Raw genomic sequence first — 18,927 nt, forward strand, 5'->3', positions numbered from 1 at the left:
TCACTGTGATTGAGTCAGTAGCTGAACAGCTTCGAACAGCTGTTTGTCGTAGCTTTGTAGCTGCTTCATGAAGCCATCATTTGGACGGATTTTTGGCCTGACGTGTCGTAGATATCTGAAGTAATTTTCAAGCAATTATTAATAATTTTTAATTTTTAACTAATTAATTGTTGATAACAATTTTAAAGTGCTTATTTTAACAGTAACAGTAGCAGTCGAACAGTTGTAGTATAATAGCCATAACTATATTTAAATTTTACAACCAATTTTTAGCAAGAACAATGAAATATAAAAGCATAGTAGTAATCTGTAATTTTTGACGACGATATTTAGGCAAGACGTTTCAAAATGTAGCAGCAGAAGTAGCGGCTGTGGCAGCGACAGCTCACCAGCTGCAGTCAGCTGCAAGATTCCCGGTAGAGAGAATAAAATTAACCACACGATTATTAAGTAATAGTTAAGTGAGTAATTAACAGTTGTTATGTAATTATTTGCACGAAGCACAGCAGCAGTCATTAGGAAGGATTGTTAATATTATATGGTGTTTTATCTATTTTGAAGAACTACGTTATCTCAGTCAGGACAAGTATAAAGATGGCATAGACTGATTATAAATTAAATAAAAATAATCTGGATATAAAAAATCCAGGCCAGTTTTGTTCACTATTCACAAAAATCATAAATCACATTCTTCCCAACAAAGAAAAACAAGACATAAGGCGTCAAATATTTTCCAACCGACTACCCAATAAAAACTTTTGGAGCTCGCCTTTAGCAAGAATATTAAGAAGATTATTAGAAGATCATAAAGAATAAAAAGAAGATTATAAAAAATAAATAAAGAAAAATATTATTACAGAATAATGTTGTCCAGTAATTACATGAATAATACATGTAGCGAGGCATTTTCAGTGCGTTTTCGTCAATACACTTGACGAGTGCAGTGGTGTTGTATTGATATTATTCAGAAAGGTTATCAATAAACAATAGTAATGTTACTACTAACGTTAAAAAACATAGTAACAGCACTAACGGTAGTAGTAGCAGTAGTAGCGGCAATAGTAGCCACATTGGTAGTAGTATTAGGTGTAGTAGTAGTAGGTGCAGTAATAGTTGTTGTTGTAGTAGAAGTAGTAGCAGCAGTAGCAGCAGTAGCAGTAGTAGTAGTAGTAGTAGTAGTAGTAGTAGTAGTAGTAACAGTAATAGTAGTAGTTGTTGTTGTTGTAGTTATAGTAGTAGTAGAAGTAGTAGTAGTAGTAGCAGTAGTAATAGTAATAACAATAATAATACTAATAATAGTTGTAGTTATAGTAGTAGAAGTAGTAGTAGTAGTAGTAGTAATAGAAGCCGCAGAAATGGTGGCTCTTTAAAAAGGGGGTTTATGTATGTGTCCGTTACATCATTAATGTTGAATAGTAGTTGGCCACAATTACATTAGCGTTGTTGATGGTGATGATTTTAAAAACAAAGAAGAAAGATGATTATGGTGAGTAAAAACAATGACAATCAGATAAAAATTTTACGACCATGACCATGATAATAATGATGAAAATAAAGATGTACGATGAAAATAAAAATGATGATGATGGTGATGGTGATGTCGATAATGAAGATGACGATTACGATGATGATGAGGGAATGATGATGATGAGGAGGAGGAGGAGGATCATGATGATGAAATTGGATTGGCTGACGAAATGAAACTACCGTCGTGAACGGACACACTTGAGATACTACTACTACTACTGCTGCTGCTACTACCACTACTAAAACTACTACCACTACCACTGTTACTACTACTATTGCTACTCTTACTACTAAGCTTAATACTACAACTAACGCAACTATTACTAATACTACTGCTAAAAATCCTTCTTGTTTGTATTAGTTGAATAGTCGGTAGCACGACAACTATAAAAACTATTAACTCAGTTTTTATTTTTGATTTATCTCATCAAGCAATCCAAATCAGGAAAAATATTTCTTGATCGAGATTGATTTTATCCAGAAGCCAGGATAAAATTAAAATTCTATGGCAGGTCGTCTGGAATCGATGAACATAAAAAAATATTTTTGTGTGAAACTAATAAAATAAATAGTAATAATATTAATATTATTGGCCAGTTGGGCTTGTTACGAAAATGGCAAATAGTGATGCAAGTTTTCTCGAAAAATGAATTTAAAAATGAATTTTACAAAAAAAATATGACTGATGCAATCTAAAAAAAATGTGTGAATGAATGAAGCTGTGGCAAGACGAGGCGACTTGCTGTTGAAGCTAATACTTTGCGACTAAAATGCTAGCCTTTTTTTTGACAAAATGCGTTTCAGAGACTCGCTGGTAAAACCTTGTAAAACAAATTTATTGAAAAATAGGAGCTACACCTATTACATAACTACTGTGCTGGCGGACCATAGCCTGCGCCAAGTTTACACTTTCGGTAATTCATTGAGCCCAAGTTAGAAATATAGAACGTATGGTCCTAACGTGAAATTTTCATGTTGTTTCAAACGCCTTCAACAACAAATTCTGGCTAGAGAGAACCGTTTTGCTATTTTCTTTTAAATTCACTAACCATCATAAAACTGTGAAGATGGCTAACAAACTGACTTGCCTTGCTTACATTAGCCACAACTTAGTTATCAGCAGAGATGATGCTTCTCAAATAATTAAAGTGATTGAGATCATCCAGCAGTAAGTCTTTCACGTTTGTTGGGGATGCAAAAATAATGGGCTCAGGAATAAGTTGATGAGAAAGAAGTGAGAACTGACAATAAATTTGAAACATTATTGGCGACTTCGATTTTAGCAAAAGTTTTAGCAAAAGCATCAGAGACTAGACACTCGTTTGTAGAAACAGGTGGCTAAGCCCGCAAGATACAGAATAAAGTTATTGGCTTATAGCGGCACAATCGTCAGCAAATAAGCTTTACAGCATGCTTTCCATCAATTTAGACCTGCAGTTTGATTGAATACGTTTCAAAAAATCTCCATTGATTAAAAAAGATATATACATACATCTCAGTTGTTTGCGTCATGTTATATTAAAAATATCTTAGCAATATTTGGTGGATATTTTACATTAACGCAAAAAATGTAGTGATGTTTTGTCTTATGTAACAAGAAATGTGCATTATTCATTTCTTACCTGTAAGCATCGTCTAATGAAAGACCTTCCCTGTACATCAAATAAGCTATGACGATGGTTGATGATCGCGAGACGCCGTAGTAACAATGTACCAGGACTGCATTCTGATGTCGTCGTCGTTGTTGAGGCTGTAACTGCTGCTGCTGATGATCATGATGTTTATGTTGAAGTTGTTGCTGCTGATGTTGCTTTGGTTGAAATTGTTGTGGTTGTTTTTGCTTTGGTTGAAGTGGTTGTTGTGGTTGTTGCTTTGGTTGAAGTTGTTGTGGTTGCTTTGGTTGAAGTTGTTGTTGCTTTAGTTGTTGTTGTTGATGTTGTTGTTGATGTTGTTGTTGATGTTGTTTTTGCGGTATTAAATTTTTCTGAGCAATTTCTGATGTGGACGCTTTTGTTGATGCAACTGATATCACGGCAGTTGTTTTTTTCGATCTTTCTACAGAAGTTGTTGAATCAGTTAAAGATGACAAAAGAGATGATGTGATTGATGAAGATGAGGACGATGAGGATGATGATGATGGTAGAGGTAGTGATGATAACGATGATGACGGTGGTAGTGACGGTGATAACGTGAATGATGAGGAAGATTCTGTTAATGATGATGACATTACAGATGGTGGTAATAAATACGATGATGCTATCACTGTTGGTGATGCTGATGACGATGAAATGGATGATGATGTTATTATGATGAATGATGACGTCACTGTAGATGATGACATCACTATAGATGATGATGATGATAGTGTTGATGATGACTTCGATTCAGCAGTGTTTGTTTTACTGAGCGAATTTTTCCTAACGAGATTTATTGATGGCGCATGCACTGTAGACGCGTGTTGTTGATTTTGTTGTTGGGCTTGCTGTTGTTGGTTTGGCTGTTGCTGGTTTTGTTGTTGTTGGTTTTGTTGTTGTTGGTTTTGTTGTTGTTGATTATGTTGTTGTTGGTTATGTTTTCCTTCATCTTGAGTTTGTTGTTGGTATTGGGGTTGTTGATTTTGTGATTGTGGACGCATTTGTTGTTGTTGCTGACGATATGAGGTGAATATTTTTTTAAAACTCTCTTTACAACTTTTTACCATCGCCATCATTTCTCCGCTTTCTACATTTTCTTCCTCTTGTTCATCCACATTGAAATTTTTGCTATAAGTTATTTTTGATTTACCACAATCATTACCATTACCTCCAACATTTTTTCCGCCAATTTTTAAAATTTCAGACGCACTCGAAAACCTTCTGCTTCGTTCTGCTACCTTTGAATCTCCCAGAAGAGCATTGTCAATGAAACTGAAGGCTCCTTCGAATTGACTGGCGATGTCATAAAAATTCGAATCCTTAATAGGTATTTTTAGCGATTTTATTCGCAATTTTTTATCGTACCGGATGTCGATCTCCTCAGTGACGTTAAGCACGTGAGTGATGTTGAAGGATTTCAGGGTTGAGTGACTCTCAGCCGCCTCCTTCGAGCCTGGCCGGTTAGAGATTAGGGATTAGTGTTGCGTGGGTTGGTGTGTATGAACGTTTCTTAATTTTTTATTTCAAGTTATTTCAAAAAATTTAAATTGGATTTAAAGTTATGGAGAATAAAAGGCTACTTTGCATTTAAGCGCTTAACAACGCATCTTTTTATGATTATATATGTATATGTAAAATTAAAAAGAGGAGACAAGATTTTTAAAATAAAAAAATAAGAGAAAAAGAGAGAGAGAGAGGGAGAGGAAAGAAAGAGATGATCGAGCAAGAAAGACAGAAAAAACTGGAGTCGGAAATTGGAGAAGCCAAAAGAGAAAAAAATTGTTAATTTTAATTTCTAAAGTGGTGAAAAAGTTTAGTTGAAAACCATTATTTGAAAATTTTAATTAAATTAAATTTTTTTTGTAAAAAGAAAACAGGCATGTGCGCGTAACAAGCGGACGTTCATCTGTTCAACGTAAATGAATGCATAAATTCAACTAAGAAATAATTTAATTTAATTTTGAAAAAATTTCAGATCATCATATCATCCGTCCATTCCGCGTTTTGAAGTACGTAAAATCATTGCAGCCGCACGATCATATATAATTTTATAGAAAAAAAATCTCCAAGGTGCACTACATTGAGAAGATGTTTTAAAAAATTCATAAGGTACCATCTGAGGTTCCTAACTGCCGGCCTGCATGCCAACGTACTAATGTGGAGTGCGTTGTGATTCCATGCAATACTACCAGTGCCAGGCACAACGACAGGCAGTATGACGATTGATTTGTCACAAATATCTTTACGGATGTATCTTCATTCCAATACATTTGCTGATGTGTGTGTGTGTGCGTGCTCTGAAATATGTGCGTGCAAGAGTGTGTGTGCTTGTTTGTGCGTGGAGTATACGTAAAAGCATGTACGTATTGCATGTGTGTGCGTGTTTGTTCGATTTTTATTGAAAAATATGCCTGCGAAATTGACTGCCAAGCCTGTTAAAATAGCTTCAAACTTATTTTTGACTGAGCCAATATTTTTGACTGTTTCGTTAAAATTTAATCCAAAAGGTGATTTTCATCCATAACTTCCCCGGAACTTGCTTCAACACGACACCACGCAATTGCAGAATTCTCCTGCCCTGCTGTTAGCGTGAATGTGCTGTTGTTGCAGAGAACATTCGTTGATATTCTTTGCTGTTTAAGTAGAAATATGCCTTCTTTTGCATGCTTCGAATAAAAACTTTATTTTCATTTCTTATCAAATTATTATGCAAATTTATTCACGCTTTTATTCATGGTGGTCAATAAAAAAATATTATAATATATATATATATATATATATATATATATATATTATTTATTTTTTCAGCTATTCTGCTACTTTAAATTTCAAAGAAAATCAGAAGAGAACCGCAAAATGTAAAAAAATCTTTAAATAGTATTATGAAGACAGCGCAACATAAATTTAATCTTGATGGCAGCGTATGTTGGAAAAAGTTATCAAATTAGTAACAATAGAATAAAAACAAAACCTTCCTCGATGAATATGCAAACGGATCGAATTAACAGCGAAGAATGTGATTGATGTACAATAATTTTTCATTCAAAGCAAACGATTGATAGTTTAATATTCAAAAGTTATTGGATGTGTTTCTCAAGTTCGTACATTGCTGAAAGCGACTTTAGATGTCTGCTCTACAACTATAAGACAGCATCAGTGTCACTAGTCCATTGTACTTTTGCTGTCTCTTTGTTTTTCTCTTTTCCCTTATATGGCTAACGCTTCCCATTCTATCTTTTTCTCTCTCTTTTTTTCTCTATCCCTTTCTCTGCTCCTCTCTGCTCATTCTATCTTTTTCTCTCTCTTTTTTTCTCTCTCCCTTTCTCTGCTCCTCTCTGCTCTCTCGCTTTCTCACTTTAGCGTTTATTTTATATCTTGAAGCCTATTAAAAGACACGCGAGTAATTTTTGAATGTTTTATGCGGCGCAGGAGTTCTGCCAGGGAGGCACTCAGGTATGCAATAAATCACGTCTGCAATTTTTATCGTCTTAATGAGCCTACGTGTGAACAATTGCTGGTATTTTCACCTGTTAGTTCGTTCGTTCGTTCGTTCATGTTCGTTTATTGGTTTATTCATGTTTGCTCGTTTGTTTGTTCATTCATGTTTGCTCATTTGTTCATTCATGCTTGCTCCTTGCGTTTATATGTTCATTTGGGTTGTTAATTTGTTTTTGTATTTTTTGATTTTTTTTCTCACGTCTGTTTAAATGTTTGTTCGTTTGCACAGTTTAAAGTTTGAATGTTTGTAATTAACATGATTGTTCTCGTTAAATTTTTGGTAAAAAAATCTTAATATTCTTCAAATGCATTTAATTCTAATGAATTAAAACCTCTGACAAACTTACCGATGTATAATCCGGGTAGAACGAGTGCAATGTGCTTGTTTGACACCAACTTAACTTCCTTGACCATGGTAACTACCTGGATGACGTCACTCTGATTGAGAACACCTGAACGACTTTGCTGTTTATCGTTTGCATCGGGTGGATTGTTGTGACGTTTGTACGTGGATGTCACGATGGCGGCCGTGGTCAGTCCCATTGGATTGTGCGGGGGCTTACCGGAAGTTCTTATAAATGCTACACTGCTAGAACGAGACTTCAAAATTCTTTCCAACTGATTTGCTGATTCTTTGCTTCTTGCTTCATAACTTTTACTAAAATTTGACAACTTTTGATTAAACTCAGTATAATTTTGACTGTTTTTGAGTTTTTTACCCCATTTTATATTTAACGGTAAATGATCAGCTGAGTTTTTTCTGGTGATAACTTCATCACGTTCTGCAATTTTTATTTTTATTGGTGAGTTACCGACCGAATTGCTGATATTTTTGTCATTTTTCTGCTTATTTTTCAGACCTGGTAGAATAGAATTTCCGATTGAATGATTGCGTGATAATGAAATCGACATGCCGATGTCAGACGAATTGGAAGGATCATTGTGATGTAGTTGTTTCTGTCGCGTTGATGTCGATGGCTGATTTGACGGTGGAAGTAGTAGTAGTTGCTGGTGGAGTAGCTGCTCGTGCGATTGATCGCGATTGAGGAGATGATGAGAGAAGGAAATACTGAAATGTCGGGGTATTCTGAACGAGAAACTGCATCTCTTTCTCCCCTTCACAGATGCCGATCTCACCAAAGACGAAATTGATGGCTTCGACAATGATGAAGGTAGCGGTGATGTCGCTTGTGGTAGTGACGATGATGACGACTCATCCGTTGCACCAGCCTGTCGACGTGCTGCAATCGAATCCAAGGAGCGAGTGCTTCCACAGGCTTTTGTAGAAAAAATTCGTCTGATGAAGTTGTTGACATTGTGCACCTTCTTCTCTTGATTGCCGCTCGTCATAAAAATTTGTGAAATTATTTATTACGTTGTTTTTCAGTTTTTATCCGTGTCTGCTTCAACTTGTTTGATATTTTAAACTATTTTCTTCTATACGTCACTTCTGCCAACTTCATTATTCTAAGCCAGCTTAGTGATCACTAATGTACAATGTACAAACAAATATCGTTGAACGAATTGCTCCAATCTTTTTTTTATTTCTTTGTCTTCCGTTTAAATTCTAGAAATGTGTTCATGTGTTCTACCAGGTCTGAATAAAATTCCCAAAGTTGAAAATTTTTTGACAATTAATTTTGAAAAAGTTAAACAAGAAATAATGGAGTCGTTGCGTACACATCAAGTCATGTTGAATAGAACTATTGAAGCTGTCGAGAAAAACAAACTTGAAATAAGTTCTTTAAAACACAAGTTATGTTTAAATGCTGAAAATAATGTAAACATTGAAGTTAAAAAACGACAAGAAAAAACAAACAACGTGCAAACAAGTCAAACTTGCTGGTCCGAAGTAACCAAGAGTCCTACTGAGAGCACGGAGCAGCCATTCACCCTGGTAAAACACGGCAAAAAACAACGGTCAATGAACAGTAATTTAGAAGTAAAAAACACTGTTGACGACGTCACCCTCAGCCAAGCAAACATCAAAGTCAGTCAGGCGACAAAAAGGACAGCTACAAAAATTATTGGAAAAAAAGTACTCGAAAATTGCAAGCTGAAAGCTGATAAAGATCTCACAAAAAAATCCGTTTTTTGCATCAGTAATGTACAACGATGTCGCAGAAGTGATGTTATGGAATATCTAAGCGCAAATGGGATTAACGTGATCACATGCTATCCAGTTATAAAGAAAACTGAGGAAAAAATCTCAGCAAAAACCAACAGCAACAACAGCAGTGATGAACAGAATGAACTCAAAAACAGAAATGAAGAAGAATCAACCGTTTTTAGAGTTTGCATCGACAGAGAAGATGTAAAAAAGATAAAAGACCCCGAAATAATGCCTCAGCGCGTCATCGTACGAGAGTGGCGATTTGACAAAAAAACTGAACAGACGGTACAACAAAAAATTAATGATGGATAAATTATCAGGTAATGAAAAAAGTGTTGAGAACAGCGATGAGGAAGACATTTCGGATGACATTAAAAATATATGCAAGAGTAAAGTAATCAACAACAAATGTTATGATGATAATAAATCAGTAAACGATGATTATAACTTTACGTACAAAGGTGAAGTTGATAAATGTTTAATATTTAACATAATGCATGCAAATATCAGAAGTTTAGTTAACAAAACAGAAGATCTAACTGATTTATTGAACAGTTTTTCTTTTAAATTTAATTTAGTTGGGATAACTGAAAGCTGGCTGAATGAAGTTAGCAAGAATCTCATCAATATCTGTGGATATGACTACGTTGGTAGAAATCGTACAGGTCGACACGGTGGTGGAGTGGGATTTTACGTAGATTGCAACTGTGTGTATAAAGTTAAAGACGACTTGAATAACCTGGGTAATGTGGACTTTGAAACATTTTCAATTGAAGTCTGTAATAAAAATTCACGCAACAAAAATAAAAATATGGTGATAATAGTATCTTATCGCCCTCCTTCACAAGACCCAAAAATCTACTTGAACCAGTTGGAAAAAATCCTTCATGCAGTAAATAATGAAAATAAATATATTTGTTTAATGGGAGATTTCAACATTGATATCTCAAATTTAAATAGAGATGTGAACAAAACAAACTTGATCCATCTTATGACTTGTTACAATCTTGCACCATTAATCACTACACCAACCAGAAGTTGCATCAATAAAAGGTCGGTCATTGATAATATCTTCGTAAATTTTTCTCAATTTGTGAAGCTAAGTGGAAGTTTGACATGCGATTTATCAGATCACCTACCAATATTAGCCTCATTTAACATCAAGATGAAAAGAAACATCAGTTGTTCTCAGCCTGAAATGAAATTCTCATATTCAAAAAACTTGAATTGCTGTTTGCTAAACTATGACTGGAATGAAGTGCTTGATTGCAATGATGTTGATGCAGCATTTGAAAAGTTTACAGGATCTTTTCAGTCATGTCTTTTTAATTCCTGCTTAATATCTTCAGAAAAAAAGAAAAGAATGTTATCAAAACAAAAACCATGGATTACAAAAGATATTAAAAAGCTAATAAAAAATAAAAATAAGTTGTTCAAAGTCTATTTAAAGAATCCATCTCAATTCAGATATGAAAAATTTAGAGAAGTGTGCAAGTTATGTAATACCATGAAAAATAAATCAAAAAGACAGTACTACAACGAATTAGTTGAGCGTCATAAAACTGATATTAAAAAAACATGGTGCATCATAAATGAAGTAATAAATAAACGTGTAAATAGATTAAAAAATATTAAAATAACAATGAATGATGAAATAGTTGAAAATCCTGAAAATCAACTCAACCAAAACTTCATCGACACAGCAATCAACCTGTCCAAATCATTTCAACACAACAATAACTGGAAGTCATATCTACGCAACAAAATTTCAAACTCATTTTTTTGTTTATATGCCTCCAAAAACGAGATCATTTCAACAACTCAGTCGTTAACTCCAAAGTCTTCAAGTAGTTGGGACAATATACCCGCAAAAGTCGTAATTTCAACAATTCATTCCACAGTGATGGTTCTTGAGTATCTAATCAACCTGTCATTTGCCGCCGGGAAATTTCCCAAGTGCTTAAAACTATCAAAAACAATACCTATTCAAAAGGTAAAAAATAACTATGATGTAACCAACTTTCGACCAGTGTCTCTATTACCGGCGTTCTCAAAGATAGTTGAAAAACTGATGCACTCAAGATTGACAGCCTTCCTACGAAAAAATAATATTCTGTCGAATCATCAGTATGGCTTTCGAGAAGGACACTCTACAGAGTTGGCTATAGTAGAGTTAATACGAAAAATTAGCTCAGCTGCTGAGGAAAAAAATTTTACAGTCGGAATATGTTTGGATTTATCAAAGGCGTTCGATTGCATTGACCACAACATTATGCTCAGAAAGTTAGAACACTATGGTGTAAGAGGAAAAACACTAGAATGGTTCCAAAGTTACCTGGCAGACAGAAAACAATATGTATCCGGAATAATAATAATTCAAACCAACAAGCTAATAATTATGGGTTCCACAGGGCAGTGTTTTAGGGCCGCTGCTGTTTGTCATATTTATTAATGACCTTCCTTACGCCAACAGCTATTTCGACTACATATGTTTTGCTGATGACACCAATATTTTTAGCAATGGTAAATTAATTGAGGAAGTCATTCAAAAAACAAACACGGAATTAGCACATGTTATGTCTTGGTTCTCGGATAACAGGCTAACAATAAATAAAACTAAATCGCAGATGATAATATTTGGACCTGTTCAGTGTTTAAATTATAAGGAGCCTTACAAAATCGTGATAAATGAAAATGAAATTTTAGAAAGTAAAACAATAAAATTCCTTGGAGTGTATTTGGATCAGAAATTGACTTTCAAAGCGCATATTCAGCATATTTCCAACAAATTAGCTCAATCAATAGGCGTAATTAATAAAATAAAATTCTACCTTCCAAAAAAATGTTTGAATCTGCTTTATAATGCTATCTGCACACCTCATATAAATTATTGTAACGTTGTGTGGGCTGGCGCGTATCCTTCAACAACAAATTCAATTAAAATTCTGATGAAGAGAGCAGATAACTCTGTCTAAACAATTCACCCATACAAATCAATTATTCTTCTCCACTAATAATTTAAATTTGGATAGGATCAGTAAATATTACACAGCCATTTTTGTTTTCAAGCAACTGTCCATAAAGCTTCCTCCAACGTTTGACGAATATTTCAAAGCAGTCAACAACCCTAGACGTGTCAATTATCTGATGAGCAACAAGTCGCGAACAAATCTGTTGCATTCTCATGTTGTCTGTAGAGGGCCAAGGATTTGGAATGACATTTTACAAAATGATTTTTCTTTCAACGGAACATCACTTACTATGTTCAAAAAGAATTAAAAATTGTTTTTGTTAAATTTTAATGAAATGACAGAGAAAATTTGTAAAAAAAGAGATGACGTTTTATTTAACTTTAATTACTGGTTATTTGTGTACATTTGGGTTCAGGTGGCTGTGCTAGATGAGCTCTCTATGAGCTTTATCACAGTCATCCTGGCTTCATTTTTTTTTTTGGAGTGAATAAAAAATTGTATTGTATTGTATTGTATTGGTTCATCTGCCAACAACCAAAACAGGTGATTTCTTGTACGAAGATATTGATGGTCATTAAATAACAAAAATGTAATTGTTTAATTTTTAGTATTAGTTATATTGTCAAAGCAACACAACAACAACAACAAAATTAATAATAATAACAATAATTAATAACAACCACGGTAGCAAAAAATTGTATAAAAGTAAAACTAACCGCATCACGTGATAATAAAAGACTGATATGCTGGAACTCAAGGTGTGATGCTCTGCCTGCGTATCCAATTACGAATTATTCCAACGGGCTCTCCACTAAACACCTTATATACATGCAGACCTGTGTCGCGCCATACGTTACGCGTGTGTAAGCCTATATACCTACGCCTGCATGTATCCGTAATGTATGCAAATCGAACTCGTTTTCATAAGCCCTCATGCCGCATTTTTTAAACGGTTTAATTTCAATGTTTAATTTTTTGTATCTCTTACGTGCTAACAGCGTGTGCATCCATTAGTACGGCATTTGTGTATCATATCGTACCACATCATCGTGTATTGTATCAAAACAACTATTACATCGTGTATGATCGTCTGCTACGTTACGAACGGCATGAAGGTGTATTACGATGTGCCGCAGGAGGCCTGGATCATGCATGTTATATTGTAATGGGTTTGCTCAAGCGAGTGTGCTCTAGCTTATTCACTTGTTTGTTTATTCCTCCTTGCAATATCAAACGATCAATCGAACTGGCGTCATGTTTATTTACATTGCTCCACTTTAACGATTTTTTACCGACGATTGTTTTGTTGTCGTTGATGTAGTTTCGGTGGTAATACTCACAACGACAAAGAAGGCAACTGCAAAAAAGACTAGAGATAATACTACTAACGATGTATATATGCCGAGCCGATGATCACTCTCTCTCTCCTTTCACTGTCTTCCTTTTTAATCTCTTTTTTTGCAAAATGTTTAGTTTCTCTCCATATGTTCGGTGGTCTGTTGGTTGTGCACAACTTGATTGCACTCCACTCATTTCCATGTTCGTTTTTGCGCATTCACTAACGGTTACTCTCCACTGCATCATCATTTCACTTACGAACGCACACCAGTGTACGCCCGACGCTCTCTAGACGTCAACATCTCGCTCCAATGCATTGCGCACCGTTCAAGTTCTGCAGTCTCCGCCAATTTAATATGCTTCCAACGGTTTAGTTTGATTGAGAAAGGACCATGTTACTTATTAAGACGAACAAACAAATTAATAGACCCATGAATAAATTTTTAAAAAACGACACAAACAAGCAATGCATCTTCAACATTTTACCGACATATAAATATCCATAACCGCTTTATATATAAAAATGCAAGTACTTTTATTAAAATTATATGGTTGCTACCACGAGTAGAATAAAGATTTTGTAAATTTGGAGCCACGATACTTTATACAGTCATTGCTCTCTATTGTATTTTTCTCATCGTAAACTTCACAGAATGCAAGAGCAGCCATGACGCTACGCATTCTTTATAATTGATCAAATATCAATTTTGAAATTTATTATTATTATATTAATAAATAATTGCAATTTATATGAGGCAGAGACACCATAACAGAAACTTGAGTATGCTTCCAGGTCAAATTTTGGTCAAGTGTTTAATTTCAATTCCTATGTAATGTTCAATAAACTTGAGGTGATTTAAATGTTTTTGTTTCAACTTAAATCTGTTTTTAAACGGTTCTTCAAATTAAGTTAAATAACTAAGTGTGTCCTAGAATAAGACATGGATTGGACTATGGGTGAGTTGATTAGTTAAAAAAAATAATTATCAGTTGCGTCACTCGAGTATTAAGGGGTCCACTGCCCGTTTGAATGTTCATTCTTCGAGTCTGCTGGCAATGATGGAACTTCCATTTTATGCCCTTATCCTTTCCTTCATCATTCACCTACAAAAGGTAAGTCAGGCTCCTCAAGTATTTAATTTTTTTTACAATTTTTTAATTTTTTTAATTCAATCAATATTAAATTAATAATTGTTTGCAGTAATGGTGAAATTATTAAGTTAATTTATTAATGTTAATTACATATAAATCTGATCTGATGGTAATTTAAAATTTTGCTGAATTTTAAATTTATTATTAAAATGAAACTTAACTTTTAAACATAATTTAATAAAATTCTTAAAGATTTTTAAAATTCTATGAATTTGAAATTTAATAACATTGAAATAAGGCCCAAAAAATTTTTTATTACAATATTATTTTTCTTGGTTTTTATGTTGTTCAATTATGACTCAACTAATTAATTAGTATTAATTTATTTTTAATTATCTTATTGTTTCTTCTTTCTTCAGAAAGGTTTCAGGCGACTGATCAGTTGGGGTCCACTTATTGCATTGTCCCTAATCTCATTCATAGTGACATGTATGGTGAAATGCCATTTGGCGTGGTGGCCACCTGAATCATTCTGGCCATGTGCCAGCATGGTAGTAATTATGATTGAGTTGAACATTATTCTGTATAATTTTTTCCAATCATCTTTCCTTGGCCCGGGATTAGTTGAAATTGGATGGAAACCAGTAAGTTTTTTAAAGTTAAAGTTACATATTTTTAACAATTAATTGCTATAATTGCAGTATTTACTATTGAATGTATCTTAAATTTTATAATAAATGATTTTTAAACTTCTAAACTTTTAAAATTAACAACACATTTACAAATCTTATTGAAATATTTCACAGAAACATCTAGAGGAGAAAATATTCCTGCAATATTGCAACATCTGCTTGAGTTACAAGGTACCAAGATCTCACCATTGTAGAAAGTGTCAAAGGTTTTCTATTTTTTCATCCTCATTTATAACAGTTTTTTTTTAAATATGCCCATTATTAAAATAGTATGGTATTGTATTTGTTTACAAAAAATTTGGTCGGCTTAATGTGAGGCACGCGCGCGTGTGCACACGCACACAACGTATACATACGTACACACACACACACACACACACACGTGCGGGTAGACTTCACTCACACGCAAACACACAGGTGCGTTATGAAGATGGACCACCACTGTCCGTGGATCAACAACTGCGTTGGCCACAAGAACCATGCCAACTTCTTCTTCTTCCTCTTCATCACGCCCATCGCCTGCCTGCACGCCATCGCGATCCTCGTGCCTTCTACGTACAGATGCTTCTACAGGGTCCCTTTATTTAATTATTTATTGGATATCTTTTCATTGGATCGTTCCCCGTTTTTAGTTTTCTTATGTGTTGTTCTTTCTGTCTGTCAACATCATCATTAACATGTCAGTTTATTTTCGTTTTCTTCTATAATTTTTATTATTACTATCGTCATGAATGAAAATTATTTTCATGATCATCCAATCATTTCTCCCATCATTGCGTTTGTCTGATCAATCATTCATTCAATCAGTCAGTCAATCAACCAACATATCAATCATTCAATCAACTTTCCAACAGAACTACTACTACTTTTATGGCACGATGAATGACATCATCGTCGACCTATCCAGCGTCTGGTTCATATTTTCCATGATGGCGGTTGGCATGGCGGTTGGTGTGGTCATATCAGTGGGCAGTCTTTTCGTTATACAGGTTAATTTTTATTGGCTCACGGTGACACTTTTTTAATATAGGTCATTTGTTATTGGCTCGTAATTATGATCACAGAAAAGATAACATTGGTAGTGGTCACTGAGTTAACTCAGTCGGTAGAAGTGCCATGTATTGCGCTGCTATTACGCGATGGCATGGTTCGAATACTGTCTGTCCGAAAATGAACGACCATCATACTCGTATGATGCAGTGCTTGCGCGTGCGTACGTGGTGTGTGCGTGCGTACGTGAGGTGTGCGTGCGTGCGTGTGGTGTGTGGCATGGATAATGTACAGCCTTTGTGGCACGAAAGCTCAAGTAAACGTATAGAATAACACGTGATCAGCTCTGCGTTTGATAGAGCTGCATTATAAAGGATAAAAAATAGTTGAAATAAAAAATGTTGACCCGAGAGATTAGATGGTTTGTTGTGTAACGAAGTAATTAACATAATGAGAGATGGACAGTTCAATTACTACGTAGACGAACGAGTTTTTAATCCATGTTACAACTTGCATGAGGTGGGATGGATGTGTTTTTTATGCTCCTCCAAACAGCTGAAGGTGATTCTTAAGAATGAAACAGGAATTGAAACCTGGATCCGAGAGAAGGTGATGATGATGAGGATGTTTTCAGTGATGATGATGATGATGATGATGATGGGGATGCTTGCAGTGATAATGATGATGATGTCTGCAGTGATGATGATGTTTGCAGTAATGATGATGATGATGATGCGGATGTTTTTTATGATGATGATTTTGTTTGTAATTATGATGATGATGATGACGATTACGATAATGATGATGATAGTATTAATAATGGTGATGTCCATGGTGAGAATGTTGTTTATAATGATAATAATGTCTGTGATGATGATGATGACGACGATGACTCTTGTGATATAATTTTTGTGAAGCTTGTGACGATGCGTCTTCATCATCTTTAATATTCATCATTATACTCATCTTTAATCACTTCTATCTCACGTTATCATCATCGCACCTTATCATCATCTCACATCATCATCACCATCATCTCACTTTATCATCATCATTATTATCATCATTATTATCATCATCTCACTTTATCATCATCATTATTATCATCACACATCATCATCATTATTATTATCATCTCACTTTATCATCTCACATCAGGCAAATTACAGAAAGAGAGAGAAGGGAGAGGGTGATTTCATATACCCGTACAACCTGGGTCGGTGGAACAACCTACTGATGACCCTGAACATAGGCAACTGGGGTAAGATGGACGGCGTGTGGTGGCCTGTCAGAGAGGACTGCCACCAATACACTTTGACGGTTGGTTGGTTTTCGTTGGACGATGAAGATGATTGGTTGGTTGGCTGGCTGGTTGGTTGGTTGGTTGGTTGGCTGGCTGGCTGGCTGGCTGGTTGGTTGGTTGGTTGGTTGGCTGGCTGGCTGGCTGGTTGGTTGGGTGGTTGGGAGGTTGTTTGGGTGGTTGGCTGATTGGTTGGTTGGTTGGTTGGTTGGTTGGTTTGTTGGTTGGTTGGTTGGCTGGTTGGTTGGTTGGCTGATTGGTTGGTTTTTTTGGTTGGTTGGGATGGTGGTAGAGGTAGCCAATATCTTGATGAAGTTCATGTTGGTGGTGGTTGTTGTGTGGATGTAGGTATAAAATCATATATATACATGATTTCATACTCGTTACATGTTCTTTATCTGCATGTTCTACACCACCATTGGCGAAAATTATTTCTGAGGTGATGATGGATTTGCATGTTTGGTGGCTGCATCATTGTTTGGAGTGAACCTAATCTGCGGACGATGAAGAGAATGGAAATGATGATTAATCTACAATCACTAAATAAAAACTACATAAATAAACTAAAATATCAGAAAATAAATAGATAGACAGATAGATAGATAAATAAATAAATAAATAGCAGAAAATAAACTGCAGACATGGAACATTAATCTGATTATCCATAAACATTATGATGAACCAGGTGGAGCAAATCCAGCAGAAGTGTGAGAAGAGAACGAGGAGTGTGCTGTTTGTCGTGCATCGCAAGTACTCCGGCTCCTATCTGCCCGTCACTTTTGGTTGCCGTACCTGCTACTGCCAGCCCTGCTTTGATGAACCGAGGTTAAAGGTCAAAGAGGGAGAGAGAGTTCTTGTCACGCGTCTTAGAAGGTGGGTTCCGGTGGGAGGGTTGTCGGAAGGTTGAGGGTATGTAGATGAAGAGGATGATGCATAATTTGTCGTTTAATTGAGAATATTTTGGATGATTAAATTTTTATTAATTAGTCTTATTATTATTATTATAGTTTTGCATCATTTAATTTTCTCTTAAATAAATAAATAAATTATAGCATATTATGATAATAAATTTCTTTCTTATCATGCCACCAACATCATCGTTCTCACCTCTACTCAGAAACTGGTTGTATGGCGAGAAGTTGTTCTTATCTGAGGTCAGCCACGTGCAAAAGAAAGGTCAGTGGCTGGCTACTTACTGCCTCTTAAATCTCCTTTCTGTTCTCAGCGTTTTTTTCGTTTGTGTTAATTTGTAATTCTGTTGTATTAGTAGTAATAGTGTTATAAGTATTAATATTATTATTATTTTATTATTATTTCGATTATTTATTTATTTATTTATTTCGACTACTACTTACTTTGTTCTTGAGATTGGTCCTGGTTATGACATTAAACTGACCCTCACTGCCTTGTGAGTGATGTTGGATCATCAAAGGCTAGGCCCACCGCTTATAACTGTGGTTGCGTAAGGAAGGGCGTCCTGTGTAAAAACTAGCCAAATAATAAATGCTTATGATGATGACGGAGAAAACAATGGCCCTCAGTATCCGGCAGAAGAGGGTGCGAAGAATCTCCGGAGACCCAGTCGATGGGGTTGTGGTGCAAGGCCCTGTGGATGGTCTGGCTACTGGCACCCCACTCTATAGTGTGGCGGTGCAAGGCACTATAGATGGAAGGACTACTTGTAGACCAAGGGGTTGGAGGTTTGGTACCTGGAATGTAGGCACGTTGACAGGAAGAAGTTTGGAAGTGGTGGAGGAGCTGCAGAGGAGAA

General features: G+C 35.3%; 4 protein-coding genes across 4 annotated transcripts in view; 3 read left to right on the forward strand and 1 right to left on the reverse strand.

Moving 5' to 3' along the window:
• Positions 1-4,615, reverse strand: HELRODRAFT_78741 (hypothetical protein; the record flags this gene model as incomplete). The annotated part of the gene is made up of 3 exons (XM_009019104.1): positions 1-115; positions 3,150-3,253; positions 4,400-4,615. Coding segments are annotated over 3 exons (435 nt in total), but the record flags the coding sequence as incomplete, so codon positions are not given.
• Positions 4,616-8,322: 3,707 nt separating this feature from the next.
• Positions 8,323-9,084, forward strand: HELRODRAFT_172446 (hypothetical protein; the record flags this gene model as incomplete). The annotated part of the gene is made up of 1 exon (XM_009019105.1): positions 8,323-9,084. The coding sequence occupies one exon, from the start codon at positions 8,323-8,325 to the stop codon at positions 9,082-9,084; it is 762 nt and encodes a 253-aa protein (XP_009017353.1).
• A 181-nt stretch (positions 9,085-9,265) lies between these two features.
• HELRODRAFT_172447 (hypothetical protein) lies at positions 9,266-12,051 on the forward strand (the record flags this gene model as incomplete). The annotated part of the gene is made up of 2 exons (XM_009019106.1): positions 9,266-10,728; positions 11,805-12,051. 2 exons carry the CDS (start codon positions 9,266-9,268, stop codon positions 12,049-12,051), a joined length of 1,710 nt encoding a protein of 569 aa, XP_009017354.1.
• Positions 12,052-13,995: 1,944 nt separating this feature from the next.
• Positions 13,996-18,927, forward strand: part of HELRODRAFT_191722 (hypothetical protein) — an 8,697-nt gene continuing 3,765 nt past the window's right edge. The window contains exons 1-9 of the mRNA XM_009019107.1: positions 13,996-14,195; positions 14,594-14,818; positions 14,981-15,072; positions 15,284-15,440; positions 15,721-15,855; positions 16,412-16,465; positions 17,015-17,176; positions 17,842-18,029; positions 18,274-18,332. Of these exons, the coding sequence (XP_009017355.1) occupies positions 14,139-14,195; positions 14,594-14,818; positions 14,981-15,072; positions 15,284-15,440; positions 15,721-15,855; positions 16,412-16,465; positions 17,015-17,176; positions 17,842-18,029; positions 18,274-18,332 (1,129 nt within the window). The 5' untranslated portion in view covers positions 13,996-14,138. The remainder of the gene's footprint in view (positions 14,196-14,593; positions 14,819-14,980; positions 15,073-15,283; positions 15,441-15,720; positions 15,856-16,411; positions 16,466-17,014; positions 17,177-17,841; positions 18,030-18,273; positions 18,333-18,927) is intronic.

This window comes from Helobdella robusta, assembly GCF_000326865.2.
Source record: "Helobdella robusta unplaced genomic scaffold HELROscaffold_23, whole genome shotgun sequence".
Classification (NCBI taxonomy): Eukaryota; Metazoa; Annelida; class Clitellata; order Rhynchobdellida; family Glossiphoniidae; genus Helobdella; species Helobdella robusta.